Here is a 20,083-nt window from a genome sequence, read left to right as displayed (position 1 = left end):
AGATTGATCTTAGGCATCCAAATATGACATCTCAATGTTCCTTGCTTTATAGTGGTAGATTTAGCAGAAAAAGGACCTTGTGACCTTTCTCCAACACTGCTTCTCATTAATTCGACATCCAAGAGCCACAGTTGATCAGGCTCAGTTGCAAGATGCCGTAAGGGATGGGCTTAGGCGTCCAAATATGTCAATCATCTTAATGTTTCTTGTTTTATAGAGTTTGATTAGCACGCCATGAACCGGTCATCATTCTGGTCATGATCACATATCCCAACTTCTTTCTTAGACATCAGCCATATTCAATGACATTTTCCTCAGCATTGACTCTATTCCTGAAATCTGCGGATGGGATTGGTCCCCAGCAAAGAACAAGTGAACTTCAGAGTTCACAATGATCCAGCTATGTCCTGGGTTCTTCTTCACATATTTTAGCCTATTGATCGTCCTAAGTCTTTTCTCATCCTTCATCTGACCTTCCATGGCATACATCTTTGACAGGACCACGTATGGAGTTGCACTCTCAGGTTCTAGTTCAAAAAGATGACGTGCAGCCATTTTTGCAAGCTTAAGATTCATATGCGTTCTACTTGCACCAAGTAAAGCTCCCCAAACAGCTGCATGAGGCTCTAATGGCATTGCCTTGATGAAGTTGATTGCTTCTTCTAATAATCCAGCTCTACCAAGAAGGTCAACCATACAAGCATAATGGTCAGGCCCAGGGTTTATTCCATATGAAGACCTCATCAGATAGAAGTAGTGCAATCCTTCATTTATTAGGCCCACATGGGTGCATGCGGTGAGCACACCAAGAAATGTAATAAAATTTGGTTCCTCGCCAACTAGTTGCATTGTCTTGAACAGCTCTAGCGCTTTCTCTCCATGGCCATGTTGAGCGAACCCGGAGATCATTGAATTCCATGATACCAGATCATGGTTGTTGGTACTTCTGAAAACTCGGTATGCATCTTCTATATTCCCACATTTTGAGTACATAGAGATTAGCAGGTTTGAGAGCAAGAATTCTGACTGGAAATTCCTCTTCACAGCGTGCGCATGGACCTGCTCCCCTTGGTTCAATGCTGCTAACCCAGACGATGCACTTAGCAAGCTGCAGAAAGTCACGGGATTTGGCTGAACCCCTTCCCTAAGCATCCTGACGAACCATAGAAATGCATGCTCGAAATCACCATTTTTTACAAAACCAGAAATCATAGTAGACCAAGCTATTACATCTCTCTCAGGAATCTTCTCAAACAGAGAAATTGCATCCTGCATACACCCAATGTTTGCTAATCCCAGAACCATGGTAGTCCAGGAAACCACATCCTTCCTAGGCATTTTAATAAACAACCTGTGGGCTTCATCAGTTCCTCCATTTTGAACATATCCTGCAATCATAGCATTCCATGCAGCTACATCCTTCTTCTTCATGCTATTAAAGATCTTAGAAGAATGGTTTGTCATTCCATTCCTTGAATACATGGTGATCAATGCATTCCCCACGATTGCATGTGATTCAAAGCCCATTACAACAACCAAAGCATGAACCTGAATTCCCTCTCCCATATTGCCACCTTCAGCACATACATCACAAACAACTGTCAAAGCAGTTGAGTTTATCATCACACCCTGCCTTCTCATCTTCAAAAACATACTGAATGCCTCGTCCCACATACCATTCTGCGAATAACCACCAATCATTGCCGTCCAAGAAACCACATTTCTCTCAGGAATTCGATTAAACAGTTGCCGAGCTTCCACGATTCGGCCTATTCGGGAGAAACCATCGACCATAGCGCTCCAGGAGACCACATTTCTTTGGTCCATCCGTTCGAAAAATCGACATGCACTATCCATCTCACCATTCTTCACATATCCAGTAAGCAATGCATTGGAAGCAATCAAATTCTTCTCTCCAGGCATCCGGTTGAACAGATTCTTCGCTTCAGCCAACATACCATTGTGAGCAAACCCAGTGATCATCGCAGTCCAAGAAACCGCATTCCTTTCCGGCATACATCGAAAGATCTCATACGCATCCTCCAGTCTTCCATTGCATATGCAACCAGAGATCATAGCATTCCAGGAGACCAAGTTTCTCTGAGGCATTCCATCGAACACCTTGCGCGCATTCTCGATCTCACCATTCTCGGCGTAGGCTGTGAGCAATGCCGTCCAGGAGACGACGTTTCTGAAGGGCATGTCGTCAAAGACTGCCTTTGCATCAATGAGATCGCCATTTTTCCCGTGTTTGGCAATGAGGGAGTTGAAGTAAACAACCGATGTTTGTATGCTGTTGGTTTTCTGTTTGAGTTTGGAAGTTGGCGTTTGGTGGTGTTGGGTGTCAAAATGGTGAAGAGAGGAGATGCTGTGGAGGGTGAGCCGGTGTGCGTAGATCAAGAGGCAGTTGGGTTTTTGCAGAGTTGCTGAGTGCATGACAAAGTTGGTGGTTCCTCCTGTGAGGGAATGTAAGAGTTATCAAATGAGTTGCCTCGATTCATTTCACAACGAATGTAGTGTATTGTAGAATTACATGCTGCGATGGTTCGGATATATGAACATTAGCACAGCATTAGTAGAGGAGTGTGAACGGCCGGACCTACCACCACCAAGACCAGATCAGATAACACTTTGCAATGGAAGACAGACTTAAATCGAGTCCGGTTCTAGTGAGAGGCCATATGCCATGGTATATAGCCATTCGCCACGTGTCCAAACTTTAACGCTGGAAAAACGTGCAGAAAATGGGGGCAGTGTTTCCCCCCATTTTATCCTTCCAAACTGAAAAAAATGCCCTCTCCCTCAAAGCTACGTCGGGCCCTGCCGGCCGGTTTTTTGGCAGCAACCGGCCGGACTTGTACCGCAGCCCTCGCTCACCTTGCCCGCCTCGACCTCAAGGACCTCGCCAGGCCCATCCGCCCTGACTCGGCGACCTAACCGACTCATTTTTCTCGCCATCGACACCAACGGCCTGACTGGTTCGATCCCAACTCAATCAACTGGCTAGTACAGCCCCGCCAAATCTACCTAGGCTCCAACCGGTTGACCGGAAAGATTTTGCCGGCGGTCGGCGACCTCCGCAATATCACCGAACTGAACTTCTCGAAAAAACTCCTCAGAAAGTATTACCATTTGATTGTTACCTAAAAGCTTGTTCAAACTTGTAAAATAGGCTCGACAAGCTCAACATGAATAAGAGGTACTCGGCTCCGCTTGACTTTTATAACAGTATAAGCTCGTTAGGTAATAAAAATTATATTTTATATCTATTTTTTTTATAATCTTATTTCTTTTAGCAATAAAACAATGTATTTTTTTATAAACAAGTCAGCTCTAACTTGGCTTGTTTAACTCGAACAGATTATGAGCTCGAACTCAGCTTGGCTCACCATAAGAATTATGGTCCAAGCTTGATCACTTCAAGCTCATCTAGTTCAGGATTGACCCTCCACTTAGGACATTGTATCCGAAGAAATCTTGGTTTTGTACTGTTAAGTAGCCGCTGTGTATAGCTCTTCTTTCTAATAGACTCAAGGGGTTTGGCTTAGTGGGGTGGGACTTAGACCGTTTGATGAGGAGTCTAGGTTCAAATCTCGTGGGCGTCACTCCCTGATTAAGTCAAAGCTTGGTGACTTTTTGGAGTTCGAGTGGTAAGCCCTCAAAATTTTACATGGACAGGGATCATAAGTTCAGCAGGCTGAGCCAGCACGGTTAGGTCTATGCGCCAGAGGCCGTTTCTCCAAGTAAAAAAAAAAGCCCATTGCTTCTCTACGAGTTTCTGATTTCTAAATTTGAAAAAGTGTCAATTTGTTTTAAAGAATGAGAATCATATGATATGGTGAGAATCTCTTATGATAATCCAGGATTCATTTGCTATCGTCGTCAATCTTTATGCTCGAAACTTGGATTGGTTTGCCCTTGCCCAAGGATCATATTGCCTTGTAGAGTCAAGTTACATGGGTTTCACTTGACAGCCTTTCTATGAAATACAATACAGGATACTCGTTGAATGAGAAGAAACTAATCTTGGCGAAGTATTTTGACATTCTTTCGTGGGTTTATTGGACTCTCATGTCATTAGTGTTATGATGGGATAAAAAAGGGGTAGTTTGTGGTTCATCTAACTATCTAGTCAAAAATTCATATCATTAAGGTATCATATTGATTGGAGGATGAGTGGAGATGGAGTATTAACATGAGTGATAGAATGACATTGGAAACAAACAAACAAAAAGAAGGAAGTTTTGTTTGCTCCCTTTGTTGATCTACAAGGTCAGGGTGCTTGTTTTACTTGATGAAATATAAACTATTAACTATAGGTGTCAACGGGTCGGGTTTGGTTCGGACCCAGGTGAAATCAGACTTGACCCCGATTTTTGGGTATGGGCTTGGGTCTACAAGGTCAGGGCCCGACTTTTTGCAGTTTCTGCTTATGCGTGAAGGAATTCATGGGACTAATTCATGATCTGAACCTAAATTCTTTTAATTTCACATAAAGTTAGATGGCATTTGTTTTTACTTGCTTATATTAGATGAACTGCACGTGCGTTTACGTTTTGTCATCCAGTATCCCACAGTAACACTTCAGTATTAGGTTAAACAACTTTGGTCTTTGTTCATTGGCATTTCCAATTTCATAATATTGCTTTGGTTAATTGAACCTTGTTCACACCTGGCATGGTAGGCTTGCTCCTTGTTGGAAAAAAGGCGCACATACCGAATGCACCCACTTCACAAATGAAAACGATGGCGACAAAGAACCTAAAAAAAAACACTTTCATGCCTTGCATATATCACATAAAACAACTCCTACCCAATCATCAAAATAAAACCCTTATCATCCAAGAAATATCACAAAATATATATTTTGATGCACATGAGCAAGGGATAATAAAAAAAATAAAGAATACAATAAGAGAGAGGTACACATCAATTTTTATGTGAAAAATCCTCTTAAAAGAAAAGTAAAAACCACAAGATTGAGAACAACCCAACAACAACTTCACTATATGATATAAAGAATGGCTACAAATGGGCATACACAATGCCTACACTCCAATAAGCCCACAAATCATCACAATAGAGAAATAACAATGCAAATAAATAGGGCAAAATGAAAGAATATTACCTAATAAGGAGTGATGACCTTTCCACAATAAAAGTTCTCTCTTGCCCTAATCTTAAAAAAAACAAGAAAATGATTTAGAGAAGATGAAGAACACAACAAAGTCAAGCTTCTCTTCCTTCTTTCTCCTCATCTCCCATAATCTCTCTTTCTTTCTTTCTCATAATCTTGTGAAAGCCACACACACAAAGGAGGAAGAAAACCCTCTTCCCTCTCTTTTTCTCTCTCTTTCTTCTAAGAGCAACCAAGAAAGAAAAAAAACAAGGGCCATCATGCCCTCCTTTCCTTTTAACTTACTTTTTAATCATTTCATTGTAAGCCCACAATATTTATATTATTTACACCTTTTTAAACTCTCACAAAAAAAATACGCACCACTCAAAGTGGGCATTCATTTGCTTCACCAAATAGACCGGATCCTCCACATGAATGTGACCCGATCCAACACATCTCTCCCTCACTCCACTATGTGGAGGACTTCGCCAAATCAACGATGGAGCAACATATTTTAAGCTTACCACGAGGCAACTCCTTGGTCATCATATCTGCACCATTGTCATCAATATGAATTTTCTCAAGCTCAAGTAGCTTTCCATCTAATACATCACGTATCCAATGATACCTTACATCAATGTGCTTCGACCTTGCATAAAATGTAGAATTATTGCCAAGATGAATCACACTCTAACTGTCACAATACAAAATATGCATTTCTTGAGTAAAACCAAATTTCTACATAAACTTTTTTATCCACAGTAACTCTTTACTTGCTTGTCATTGCAATGAACTTTACCTATGTGGTAGATAGTGCCACACACTTCTGAAGTCTCGACTGCCACGACACTGCACTACATGTTGAAGTAATCAAATATCCAGATATATACTTTCTAGAATCAACATCACCTACCATATCTGAATCTGAATAACTTACCAAAATAGGCTTTGTGCACCAAAACAAAGACACACACTGCTTGTGCCTCAAAGATATCTCAAAATCCATTTCACAACATTCCAATGCTCTTTACCAGGATTTGAGAGAAATCTGCTGACAACCTCAACTGAGTGAGCTATATCTAGCCTCGTACACACCATAGCATATATCTAACTGCCAACTACTAAAGCATAAGGAATCTTTTGCATATCTTTTTTCTTTTTATCTATAAAAGGACTTTGTTTTATGCTTAACTTGAACTATGCTCCAAGTGGGGTACTCACCTTTTTCGCTTTGTCCATGTTGAATCTTTAAAGTACTTTCTCAATATACTTTTCTTGTGATAGCCATAACTTCTTTGCCTTTCTATCATGAACAATCTTCATGCCCAAAATCTGACTTGCAACTCTCAAGTCCTTCATGGCAAGTTCTTACCTACAATGAGCATGTCATCAACATAGAGCAACAATATAACAAAATCATCATTTGAGAACTTTTTAATAAAGACACAATGGCCTAAAGTAGTTTTCTTGTAACCATGCTCCCCTATAAATGACTTAAATTTTTTTGTACTACTATCTAGGAGCTTGCTTTAAACCATACAAACTCTTTCTCAACCTACAAATATAGTCTTCCTTTTCTTTCCTTTTCTTTCCTTTTCTTTTCCTTTTCTTTCCTTTTCTTTTCTTTTCTTCTCAAACCCTTCAGCTTGTACCATATATATTTCTTCCTTGAGATCACCATAGAGAAAGGCGGTATTCACATCTATCTGCTTAATTTTTAAATTAAGACTTTTTGCCAAGCTCAAAACAACTCGGGTAAAAAATATTGTAATAACTCGCGAGAAGATTTTTTCAAAGTGAACACCTTTCTTTTGAATAAAACCTTTAACAAACAACCTAGCTTTATATCATGGGTATGCTGACATTACAAGAAATCTGTGGATTAGCAACGGTCGTAATCCGTCACTAAATCCATTGTAAATCCATTGTTGAACAATTTAGCGATGGATAACTTTCATCGCAATTTCCTAGTCACTAATTAGCGACAGAAAATATCTATCTCTACTTCTATCGCTAATTTGCGATAAATTAGTGAATGCCATGATTCATCGCAAGGTTGTCGTTAATTCGCAGAGATTTGGTTTTGTGATAGATACACATCTGTCGCTATTGTAGTGACAGAATTGCGACAGATTACAATCTGTCACAAAATATTGGTCGATTCAATTTTTTGACGGATAAATATTCATCCCTAATCCATCGCTAAATTGAAGGTCGATACTAATTAGCGGCGGATAATATATGTCGCTAATCCATCGTAAAAAATAAAAAAAATGTTAAAAATTTGTTTGAAATATAAATATCGAGAAAATTTTTCTCGTTATACAATTTATATATCCTATGTATAAAAAACAAAGTACACATAAAAAATACATATACAAAGCAGCTAAAACAAATTTAACACAAGATACAAGGTGAAAAAATTTATTGATCGACTATAATCCTCGCCAAGTTCTAATTATTTACAAGTGAACATTTACAAAGAGTTTTTTTTTGAAACAATAAGAAGGTGCAACAAATTCAACACATGAATCTAACCATCGCCAATATTTTGAGCATCATCTTCTTCATTATCTTGATATGCCCCTTCATCCATGCCTCCATTAGCTCCTTTACGCTGATTATCTCTAGCATCCAACAAGAGAAAAGAAAGGTTAGTATTGATAAACAAAATATAATAAAATAAATTATATGCAATGCACCTAATCTAAGGCAATCAAAGCAACATGAATGAATTATAAATAGACTAGCTAGCAATAGAGTAAAGGACATTAACAGAATTCAGATATGTGTTCTAAGGCTGACAGAAAAAAATTCATAGTGATTCAATCATGCAGATATATGTTCTAAGGTTGTCAAAAAAATATCATAGTGATTCAAGCATGCATATATGTGTTATAAGGCTGTTAAATAAGTGTCTTCTGTATCACAATCATGCTTATATGTGTTTTAAAGTTGTCAAAAAACTCTCATAGTGATTCAATTATGCATATATGTATTCTAAGGTTGTCAAAAAACTTTTATAGTGATTCAAGCATGCATATATGTGTTATAAGGCAGTCAAACAATTTCATAGTGATGAAATCATGCTTATATATGTGTTCTAAGGTTGTCAAAAAAATTCATAGTGATTCAATCATGCATATATATATATATATATGTGTTCTAAGGTTGTCAAAAAACTTTCATAGTGATTCAATCATGCATATATGTGTTATAAGGCAGTCAAAAAACTTTCATAGTGATGGAATCATGCTTATATGTGTTCTAGTGTTGTCAAAAAACTTTCATGGTGATTTAATCATGCATATATGTGTTATAAGACAGTCAAAAACTTTCATAGTGATGAAATCATGCTTATATGTATTCTAATGTTGTCAAAAAACTCTCATAGTGCTTCAATCAAGCGTATATGTGTTCTAAGTTTGTCAAAAAACTCTCATAGTGATTCAAGCATGCATATATGTGTTTTAAGGTTGTCAAAAACTTTCATAGTGATAAAATCATGCTTGTATGTGTTCTAATGTTGTCAAAAAACTCTCATAGTGATTCAATTATGCATATATGTGTTCAAAGGTTGTCAAAAAACTTTCATAGTGATTCAATCATGCATATATGTGATATAAGGCAGTTAAAAAACTTTCATAGTGATGGAATCATGCTTATATGTGTTCTAATGTTGTCAAAAAACTTCTATAGTGATTCAATCATACATGTATGTGTTATAAGGCAGTCAAAAACTTTCATAGTGATGAAATCATGCTTATATGTGTTCTAATCTTGTCAAAAAACTCTCATAGTGCTTTAATCAAGCATATATGTGTTTTAAGGTAATAAAAAAACCCTTATAGTGATTCAAGCATGCATATATGTGTTCTAAGGTTGTCAAAAACTTTCATAGTGATAAAATCATGCTTGTATGTGTTCTAATGTTTCATGCATATATGTGTTCAAAGGTTGTCAAAAAACTTTCATAGTGATTCAATCATGCATATATATGTTCTAAGGTAGTCAAAAAACTTTCATAGTGATGGAATCATGCTTATATGTGTTCTAATATTGTCAAAAAACTTTCATAGTGATTCAATCATGCATATATGTGTTATAAGGCAGTCAAAAACTTTCATAGTGATAAAATCATGCTCATATGTGATGAAATCATGCATATACTAGCTTGAAATCTAACGACATAAAATAAATGACATGCAACTTTCATACCTGACAGGCACTTGTAGATGAAGTTTCCCTATCCCGAAAAAGGTTGCACAACTCATTACGGAAAACGTCAAAAATTGCTTCATGTAAATAGTCATGCACTGTGTCCTTAAAAAGCTGGCAGATATCATCCTAAGAATTAGTCGGGTCAATCGAACGCTTGGAGTTGATGCTGGCCGGAGAACTCTGAGAGCCCTGGCTGGAGGAGGCAACGACTAGTGTGGTGTTCATATTACTCACAAACCCGAACACCCAACCCTTTTTTGGTTCACCGATTGCAGTCACCCATGCTGAAGGTTCAAAAGGCAGATGCTGAGTGGAGTCATCGCCATATCGCTCTACCATCTGCTGCTCGTATGACTCCTACAAAGTAATAGTTACAGTATGAATTAATAATTAAGAATTACAATGTTCATGGCAACTTATATATTACAATGTTTATTAATACAATAAATGCATACCGTTGTCACTCTTGCCTTCTCTGATACAAACTTTTTCGTGCTCTTACGTTTATGTGTTTCAACAAAACATCCTTATAAGGCAAAATGCTACCTTTTTCTGCTTCCTGCGAGGTTAAATGATAAAAATATCATTTAAGAAGTATGTAATAATACTTATAAATTTGACTATATATATATATATATATTGATGAGTTACCATTTTCTTCAGGGGGCTCCCAAATGTCCTAGATCCACCTGTGTGTAGATGAGCATCGGGCATCTTCGCTCGGTTTTGTACAGCCTTTGCTGAGTGGTTTTGAATTTCATACCCCGCCCACTTGTCGCACATTGCATCTAAAAAATCTGACCTCATAGTAGGAGGGTCATGGCCCTTCCACTGCAGTGGATCATCTATCCCACTAGATGTTTTTATTATTACAGTCTTCATATTATGCAGCATGTCTGCAAATCGGCTGACAGTCACCTTCTACCACACCTGCCTCGCGTCCTGCTCCTCCATCGCAGTCATGAAGCGATTTGAATCCTATAAATAATTTCAGAAAGTTAGTAGACATTACTATAACAAAAAATTAAATATAAAACACATTAGCTATGATAAACGATTGTATACCATAAATGAGGACCACAATATGTCCAATACCTTTTTCGGGTACTTTTTCCATTGTGAAACCGGTCCTGAAAAATGTTGAACTAGTGACTGTCTAATTTCTTGTATTACTTTTTGTGGCTCGAACCTCGCGCTGCACATGAATTGATACACATTAACCATCAATATACATTATTTATAGGATAAGTATTGGATAAGTAAAAATGAAATACTTACAGTCGACTATCGATATACACTATTTAAATGAGTTATCATGTGTCAAACTGAGAAACTGACGTTGTCTCATGACATGTATGAATAACTGATGTAGGAGGGTCATGTGCAGGTGAAACATAATCTATAGAAAAATGAGTTAAAAATTCACACAATGCACATTTAAATTGATTCAGTATACAATTAGTTAAATGATATACCTATCGAAACAACCCGTAAAGATGAAAGCTGAGACTGACTACCACTGGGTCCTCGACCACTGACCTCTATGAACCATATTCTTACAAATAAAAAATTTATTTGGATCAGTTATACAACTCTATATCTTCATGGATACATAATCAAATCGAAAATCTCTTCATGTAAGCATGCATACAATCACATCAAATATTGTAATACATTCAAATCATTCATATCAAAATAATGTCAAACATGTACCTGCATCAAACACATTCGAATATCCCGCTAACTACTATCATGACTAGCATGGAATACGAACTCAAAAAATAAGAGCATATGAGAAAGTGATATTGTATGTATTAGAAGATGTATTTCACTAGCTCAAGTATACTTCCTCATCACTTGTTTGACTTTCATATTCCTCATCCTCCTCCTCTTCGTCCTCTTCGTCTTCGTCTTCATTAGGCACTAATCCACTTGGTATATCATTTAGATCACATTCTTCCATACGTGTGTCATCGAACAATAGAGATATGACATGCATGTCACGTGTGACATTGTGACCATAAGAGAAGTCATACATATCATCTGATTGATAGTAATCACCCTCTTCAACAATCTTATCTTCATCTAACTGATCATACACGAGGTATAGTTTAGACTTCACATTGCAAACTGCCAACCATTCATTTCTATTTGACTTTCTTATATTCGGATATGAAGTATAGTAAACTTGTTGAACTTGCGAGGCTAATATGAATGATTCATATGTTCCAAACCTTGATTTATGATTCACCTCCATAATGTTTGAGGCTTCGTCTACTCTTGTTGTTGTGGGATCAAACCAATGACACTTGAATAAAGTTACCCTATTATTTATGCCTAAGTAAGTCAACTCTTTTATTTTTTCTATAATACCGTAGTAGTCATGTTCATTTTCACTATTACTACTATTCTTGACATACACATCACTATTCATCGTTGACTTGTTTACACCATAGTCTTTTGTATGAAATCGATAACCATTTATGATGTACCCGTTGTAACATTGCATAACTTTGGTCAAACCATTTCCTAAATCACATATTTCTTGGTCATTAACATCACCATGGTGGACCTACATGCATAAACAATGACTGTGATCACAACCAATTAAGTAACTTATTTTTGTTTTCATGAAAAGACTATATGTCATCGTCCTTACCAACTCTTTCAACCATGTCACGAACTTATTTTCACGTTCTTTCTGTACTTCTGAATCAGTGAGATGTGGAAGTTCTCTTTGTAACGCTATATCAAATCATCTGCACTTAACAAATATTTATATTACTTAACCATGTACGCGCGTGCAAAACCTAGTGTTACATATTAAGTATACTTACTCGATGTAGGGGTTGATCACTAAGCAATTAAAAATGATATAAATTTGTGATGCATCTTGCTCTCGATCTATCAAGAGTCTTGAACGACAACTGCCAAAGGCATGCCCAAGTGGTTGAAATATTGACAATTTGTCAGCTACAGTAAATTGTTCTTCGTCATCATTATGAGGTGGGCAAGTGTAACGTGTTGGAATGTGAGGTTCAAAGTACATAGATGATAAATTTGAAATCTCTTCTAAAGTGTATGCCTCACAAAAAGAACGCTCTACTCTTGCTTTATTCCAAACCTTTTTTTTGAGGTCAAATATGCATCTGTCAACAATATACATCTCGTAATATAATAAATTCCTCATAGCATTAGAGAGAAAAATATAAATAAAAATATATCTTTCAAATGGGTACATCCACCGATATTGCACAAGACCACCAACCCTAAGTTCATATAGCAAATGTATAATCACATGTTCTATAACATCAAAAAATGTTGGCAAAAATATCTTCTCTAGTTGTCAAATAATAGTAACGATAGAATCCTTGAGATTCTTTATCTCAGTTACTACAACTTTCGATGCGCATAATGTTCTAAAAAATCTACTCAACTTGGATAATAACCCCCATATAGGTTTGTCTAACATATCATGGAATGGTAGGACAATCAACTGTTGCATAATGATATGGCAATCATGGCTCTTCAACCCATATAATTGTCCCTCGTCTATCTTCACAACCCGAACAATGTTAGAGACGTATCCATCTGGAAATCTCAACTATCTCAACCATTGACATACCTACTTTACTTGATCTGATCCAAGCACGTACCTTGCCTTTGGTTTCAGTACTTTATCATTGTACTCTTTGAGTTTCAATTCTGATCTTTTATATATTACTTTTAAATCCATACGGGCCTTCGGATTATCCTTCATTTTTCCTTTGACATTCATTACCGTATTAGACACATTATCAAACACATTTTTCTTCATATGCATCACAACCAAATTATGTTGTATCAATAAGGTTGGCCAATATGGTAGTTCCTAAAATATAGATTTTTTTGTCCAATTGTGATCCTTCCAAAATCTAAGAAAGGGCGTCGGATTACGGGCATATGTTAGTCCATATGAAAAGTATCACAATCGTCTTAAAATCTCTATGCCAGACAACCGTGTAGGTGGACCTTCAATTTCAATTATGCCTACTCGAAACATATTCCTTTATCGTCGAAACAGATGGTCACTAAGTAGAAATCGATGGTGACAATCAAACCAGCACGACTTTCTTCTATACGTCAATCTAAAAGATTTTGTATCTTTCATGAAGTACGGACATGCCAACCTCTCATGTGTGCTCCAACCAAATAACATACCATATGCAAAGAAGTTATTGATTGTCTATAGAACAACAACCTTCATATTGAAGTTTTTTTTTTTTGGGCATCGTACGTGAGAACACCATCATCCCACAATATTTTAAGTTCATCAATTAATGGCCTTAAATATACATCAAGATTTTAGCCCGGAGAGGTCGGACCAATGATCAATAGAGACAAGAAAAGATTTTGACGCTTCTTACACAAGCTTGGAGGAAGGTTGTATGGGGTGACAAATACTGGTCAACACGAGTATGCTTGATCTACCTCCAAATGGTTTAAATCCATCTGTACATAAACCAAGCCTAATATTTCTCACTTTCATTGTGAAGGTCTGATGAGTACGATCAAAGTGCTTCCAAGCTTTCGCGTCAACAGAATGCGTAATCTTGTCTTCATCATTTAGAACTTTATTTGCATGTCATCTCATGTGTTTAGCTGTCCTAAAAAACATATACAATCGTTGCAATCTAGGGGTGAGAGGGAAGTAGCAAAGCAACTTGTATGACACTTTTTTTAACCTCGTGTTACCACTGCCTTTTATCTTTGGCTTAAAATGAGGATGCCTACATGACAAACATAATTTGTTGTTTTCTTGATCTTTGAAATACAACATGCAATGATTTGGACAAGCATCTATCTTTTGATACCTCATACCTAAAGCGTTGACCATAATCTTCGCACGATAGAAATTTTATGGCAATTTCTCATCTTTGGGCAACATACTCTTCACAATAGAGCACAAACAGTCAAAACATGATTGACTCAAATTATACTCAGATTTCAAATTCAGTAGTTGAAGAACTGCAGACAAGATAATGTGACTCTCACAACCATTCCAAAGTGGTTCATTAGCATCTCTAAGTAAATCATAAAATCTACTAGCTACATCGTTTGATGTTTCTTCCTCTACCCTAGTTGGTACATCACTAGGATCCATAGCATAACCCAGTTCTGGTCCTGCAACATCAAATATCAAATCCACATATAGATTATTGTGCATCACATTCATCAGTGCATCAAAATTGTTCCAAAATTCTTCTCCATGAAGTGTCAAATTTTAATAATCACTCACAAAACCCTTTCTGTATAGGTGATGTCTAACGCCATGAGGTTCTACAAATCAATTGTTCTTACACATCATGCAGGGGCACCTGATCCGACCTATGGAATCCACTGTACTGACACTTGTCATTGCAAAATCAATAAAACTATCAACACCATCCATATATTCAAGCGATACCTCATTATCAACTATCCTATTGTACATTCATTCACGGTTTGCAGTCATTTTATCCTATGATGTTACAGATATTATCCTAACCAGTTAAAAGAGAATCATAAGAATGCTATGATGAAGAAAATATCTAATTTATCATGCATTCATGTGGATGTAATGATTTGATATATATATATATCACACACACACACATACATATATATATGATATCATTCAATCACAAGAACTATGATGCATGCATTGATAACTTAATATTTTCATGTGCAAAACCATTTATTTGAAGCATGTTTAAAACATTGATAACGTATCATTCCTTTTCATGTGCAAACTCATTCATAACACGATACATTCATTTGAAGCATGCTTTCATGATACAGTTTCACTTGGAAGGCATAATCAAATTGAAAATAACTTCATGCAAGCATGGATACAGTCACATCAAACATTGTAATACATTCAAATCATTCATATCAAAACAATGTCAAACATGTACATGTATCAAACACACTCCAATATCTCGTTAACTACTACCATGACTAACATGGAATTCGAACTCAAAAAATAAGACCACTTTTATTTTCATACATTAAAATCATGCTCAGCATAATCTCTGAACTCCATCAAAGCAATCCTAGATATCCACAACTAAGTGAGTGTGTGAACAAAAAAATGTTGTATCTAAGAAATTAAATAACTTGTGATGCGCTTGCATCACTTACCATGGGTATTTACCCGATTTGCATGCTATTGAGTTTGCATTTTTTTTATTTCTTTTTGCATTGTATTTTTAGCTGCATGTGATGCTCAGCACTAAGCAACGCACAATTAGCTCAGCTATGCACCTGCAAAGCACATTTATATATGACAGGGGTAGCAACCCATCAAGAGGCGGCAGGGGCTCCTCCACTGTCTGGCAGAGAGAGAGAGGCGATAAACCTGCAGACTCACCGACGAAGGAGATCCGGTCGCGGGTTGGCTGCAGAGCGAGGCTATCAGAACAAGAGGGTGATAAGATCACTGGCGTGGGTCAGAGGAAATTTTCAAAAAATGGCTGATATTTGCAAAATCGTCTTCTCCCCTCTCTGCCCCAACAACCTGACAAAAAAAGGGAGTAGGGGTGCAACCCCTGTCTTTCTGTCAAAAGGAAAGGAAGAGAGGAAGGGACAGGGGGGTGTCACCCCCCTCCTCTATCTGCCTGAAAAGGGAGCAGGCCCCTCCCTTGCTATCAGAAGAAACAGGGAGGAGCTTGGCCCCTCCACTGTGGAAAGAGGAAACATAGAGAGAGGTGGGCTCAGTTGCCAGGCCGAGCCTGGCCCCAACCTCGACCGAGAGGGAGGTGGGCTCAGCTACCTGGTCGAGCCCGACCTCATCAGAATAAAGAGAGAGAGAGAGAGAGAGAGAGGAGCAGGGAGGGCCTCCCCCTCCCATATCGAAAAGAGAGGACAAAGAGCGAGCGAGCAGGGACATGTGACACCCCTCCTGTTGAAATCAGGAGGCAGAGGCCAGGGTTACATTGAGCGTGCACGGTGAGAAAGGGTGAGAGAAAGGGCAGAGGCGAGAGAGGGACAGGGGCATCAGCCTCTGCAGAAAATAAAAACAGGGGTAGGAGCATCGACCCCTACCGAAAATAAAAGAGGGGCATGGGCCGATGGTCCCTGTCGGACCAAGAAGAAAAAAAAGGGGGGGGGGCACAGGGGCCAAAGTTCCCTGCGGCTCTTGAAAAGGAGGAGGCAGAGGGTCATTGGCCCCTACTAGATTCTGAAAAATGAAGCAGGGGCCAAAGTCCCCTACCGAAATCTCTGAAATAGGCGGAAGGGGGGGGGGGGGGGCACAGGGGCCAAAGGCCCCTGCGGCTCTTGAAAAGGAGGAGGCAGGGGCCATTGGCCCCTACTAGATTCTGAAAAATGAAGCAGGGGCCAAAGTCCCCTACCGAAATCTCCGAAATAGGCGGAAGGGGGGGGGGGGGGTCCCAATACCTTCTGTCAGCCCACTGGTGATAGAGGGCAGAGAGAGAGAGAGAGAGAGAGATGAGGGGAAAGAAGAAGGAAAGGGAGGAGGTCACCGGCGTCAGCAGACAAGCAAGAGGGAAGGCGAGAGAAGACGAGCAAGAGGGGGCAAGAGAAAGGTTGGATGACCAACGAGGTGGTGCCGACGAAGCTATCGGAGAGAGAGGCGGTCGCAGGAAGGAGGAGAAGGGAGGTCGATCAATGGGGTGAGAGAAAGGGTGGGGGTGTGTGATGAATGAAACAGAAAGGGAAAAGAAAGGGGGCCTGTACTAGGGTTTTACGAGAAATTTAGCTACATATTAGCGACAACAAAATTCTATTGCAAACACCATCGTAAATTTGTGATGGAGTAGCGACGGAAAAATGGTGTCACGAAGTTGCAACAGAGTGTGAGATAGAATTTTTTCGTCGTAAATTTGTGATGACGTTTGCGACAAATTTTTTCCGTCGCTAATTCTGCAACTAATTCCAATTTTAAGGACGGATAGTTTTCTCTCGCCAGTCCGTCACAACTTTGCGATGGATTATTTCCATCACAAATTTCTGTTGCTTTACTCTAAAAACCCAATGATTCTTCAAAGCCCTTACCTTTAGGCAACAATACAAGCTCAAATGTATGATTGTCATAAAGAGATTGCATATCATCCTTCATGGCTTCAATCCACTTCTCTTTTTGTACATCTTGCATAGCCCCCTCATAGCTCTCAAGCTCTCCACCACCAGTTAACAAAACATACTCATGTGTAGGATATTTAGTGAAAGGTTGTCTCTCTCTCTAGTAGATCTATGAAGTGACTCTGTAGCTGAAGAAGAACCAGCCTCATGTTGCTCAACATCATCACCATAAGATATATCTGACCTGTCAACATTCTGTTGTGAATTTTCAACACTCTCATGTGTGTCATCTTCAACTAAATTTGGAAAAGATGAGAAAGGAACAAGAGCTGTATCAACCAAGTTGTCACTGCACTTAGATTTTTTTTTCACCACTTTCTCAATGTCTTCAATGGTCTGATCTTCAATAAAGACATCTCTACTTCTCGCAAGCTTCTTTTCAATAGGATAATACAACTTGTACTCAAACTCATCCTGAGCATAGCCTAAAAATATATATTTTCATGTTTTTGCTTTCAACTTTGTTCTTACATCCTTAGAAACATGCACAAAAGCTTTACACCCAAAAACATGCAAATGGTCATAGGAAACTTCTTTTTTAAACCAAACCCTGTCAGAAACATCACCATCTAGAGATACATGAGAAGACAAGTTAATAACATGAGCCACAATACATAATGCTTCACCCCAAAAATGTTTTGGCAACTTTGCCTCTGACAACAAGCATCTAACTCTTTCAACAAGAGTTCTATTCATTCTCTCAGCTACACCATTCAACTAAAGAGTCTTAGGATGAGTCTTTTGATGCCTTATACCATGCATCCTACAATATTCATCAAATGGTCCCAAATACTTACCTCCATTGTCAGTTCGTATGTACTTCAACTTTTTTTTTGTTTGTCTCTCAACAAGAGCATGAAATTGCTTGAATGCATCAAGCGCTTAGTCTTTCCTCTTTAAAACATAGACCCACAACTTTCTTGAGTGATCATCAATAAAGGTTACAAAATAAAGTGCACCTCCAAGTGAATTCCCCTTCAAAGGACTGCATACATCTGAGTGTACCAACTCTAGTTTTTTATTCTTTCTTGATGGAGAATGACTCTTGAAAGATACTCTCATTTTCTTTCCAACCAAGTAATGAGTACATCTCTTCAACTTCTCTTTCTTCACTCCAGGAAGTAGATTTTTTTTTCCAAATATTCAATGCCTTTCTCACTCATATGATTCAACCTCATGTGCCACAATTCAATTGACTTCTCATTTTCAGTCACATTCAGGACATCCTTTGACATTTATGCCTACAAAACATAATTTATTACACTTCTTTCTACAAGTCATAACCAATGAGCCTCTAGTGAGCTTCTATTGACCATCATTGAATACGTTACAAAAGCCTTCATCATTAAGCTTTTCTGCTGAAATCAAATTCAAGCAAACATCTGGCACATGACTAACATCTTTAAGCATCAATATGGTTTCATTATTGATTTGCAAATTTACATCACCAACACCAACAACCTTAGACAAACCATCATTACCCATTCTCAACACTTCAAAGTTATTCAGAGCATAAGTAGCAAAGAACTCTCTGTTTGAAGTAACATGAAGAGAGGCACCACTGTCTATCACCTAACTAGTGTCATGACTAGTCAAGTTTATCATATCATCATCATAAACAACAAGTAACTCAGTCGAAGTAGTCGCGGTGACACAATCATCATTTTCATTATTCTTTTTTTCTTGCTTTTTAACTGAAAACAATATTTTTTGATGTGCCTATTTTTTTTGCAATGATGACACTTCATATTCTTGTACCTTAATCTTGATTTTCTTCGGCTTTTATCTCTACCTTTCTCACCCTTATCCTCAGTGACCAATGTCTCTGACGATGAAAAATAGCCTTGAGACTTTCTTCTCATATCTTTATTTAGAATATCGTTTTTAACAAACTTCATAGAAACAACACTATTTGAAGCGAAGTTAGTGAGTGAGACCCTAAATGTCTCTCATAAATCCGGTAGAGTAGCAAGCATCTAAAGCTTTACAACTTTATCTTCAAATTTAATACCCATGCCTGACAACTGATTAATAAGCCTTTTAAACTCGTTCAAGTGGTCGGCTATAGAGCTTCCTTATTTATGTTTAAGTTGCATTATCCATCTAAGCAAATACAATTTGTTGTTGCCTATCTTTGAAGTATACAAAAACAAAAAAAGAATTTGGAGAAGATAAAGAACACAATAAAACCAAGTTTCTCTTCATTCTTTCTCTTTCTCTCCCACAATCTCTCTTTAATTTCTTTCTCACAATCTTGTGGAAGCCACACACACAAAGGAGGAAGAAAACCCTCATCCCTTTATTTTTCTCTTTCTTTCTTTTAAGAGCAACCAAGAAAGAAAAAAAACAAGGGCCATCGTACCCTCCTTTTCTTTTAACTTACTTTTTAATTTTTTCATTTTAAGCCCATAATGTTTTATGTTATTTACACCTTTTTAAACTCTCACAAAAAAATAAGCACCACTCAAAGGGTGCATCCATTTGCTTCACCAAATGGACCGGGTCCACCACATGAAGGTGACCCGACCCGATCCAACGCTTCTAAGGTTGCGGTAAAGGTCAAACACTTCTTTAAGTACTACTCAATCAATCGGCTTCTAGATTTTGACTGTCCTAACG

The 20,083-nt window shown here is 38.0% G+C and overlaps 1 protein-coding gene across 1 annotated transcript; it reads right to left on the bottom strand.

Annotated features, from left to right (window-relative positions):
* Nucleotides 1-282: 282 nt before the first annotated feature.
* Nucleotides 283-2,958, bottom strand: LOC149834348 (Tetratricopeptide repeat (TPR)-like superfamily protein). Its single transcript, XM_090009349.1, has 2 exons — nucleotides 2,862-2,958; nucleotides 283-2,456 (listed from the first exon to the last, which is right to left on the bottom strand). The coding sequence occupies exons 1-2, from the start codon at nucleotides 2,956-2,958 to the stop codon at nucleotides 283-285; spliced, it is 2,271 nt and encodes a 756-aa protein (XP_089865475.1).
* Between the last annotated feature and the right edge of the window lie 17,125 nt (nucleotides 2,959-20,083).

This window comes from Nuphar pumila, chromosome 6, assembly GCF_984573655.1.
Source record: "Nuphar pumila chromosome 6, dmNupPumi1.hap1.1, whole genome shotgun sequence".
Lineage (NCBI taxonomy): Eukaryota > Viridiplantae > Streptophyta > Magnoliopsida > Nymphaeales > Nymphaeaceae > Nuphar > Nuphar pumila.
The sequence above is the reverse complement of the archived record's forward strand: the minus strand, read 5'-3'. Positions and strand labels throughout refer to the sequence as shown.

Bases quoted from the DNA above. Each gene is read 5' to 3' on its own strand.
- LOC149834348 (XM_090009349.1), bottom strand. From the start codon at position 2,958: ATGGCGAGAAAAATGAGTCGGTTAGGTCGCCGAGTCAGGGCGGATGGG. The intron at 2,457-2,861 runs GTACAAGTCCGG...ATTCCCTCACAG, and splicing joins CAAGGTGAGCGAGGGCTGCG to GAGGAACCACCAACTTTGTC.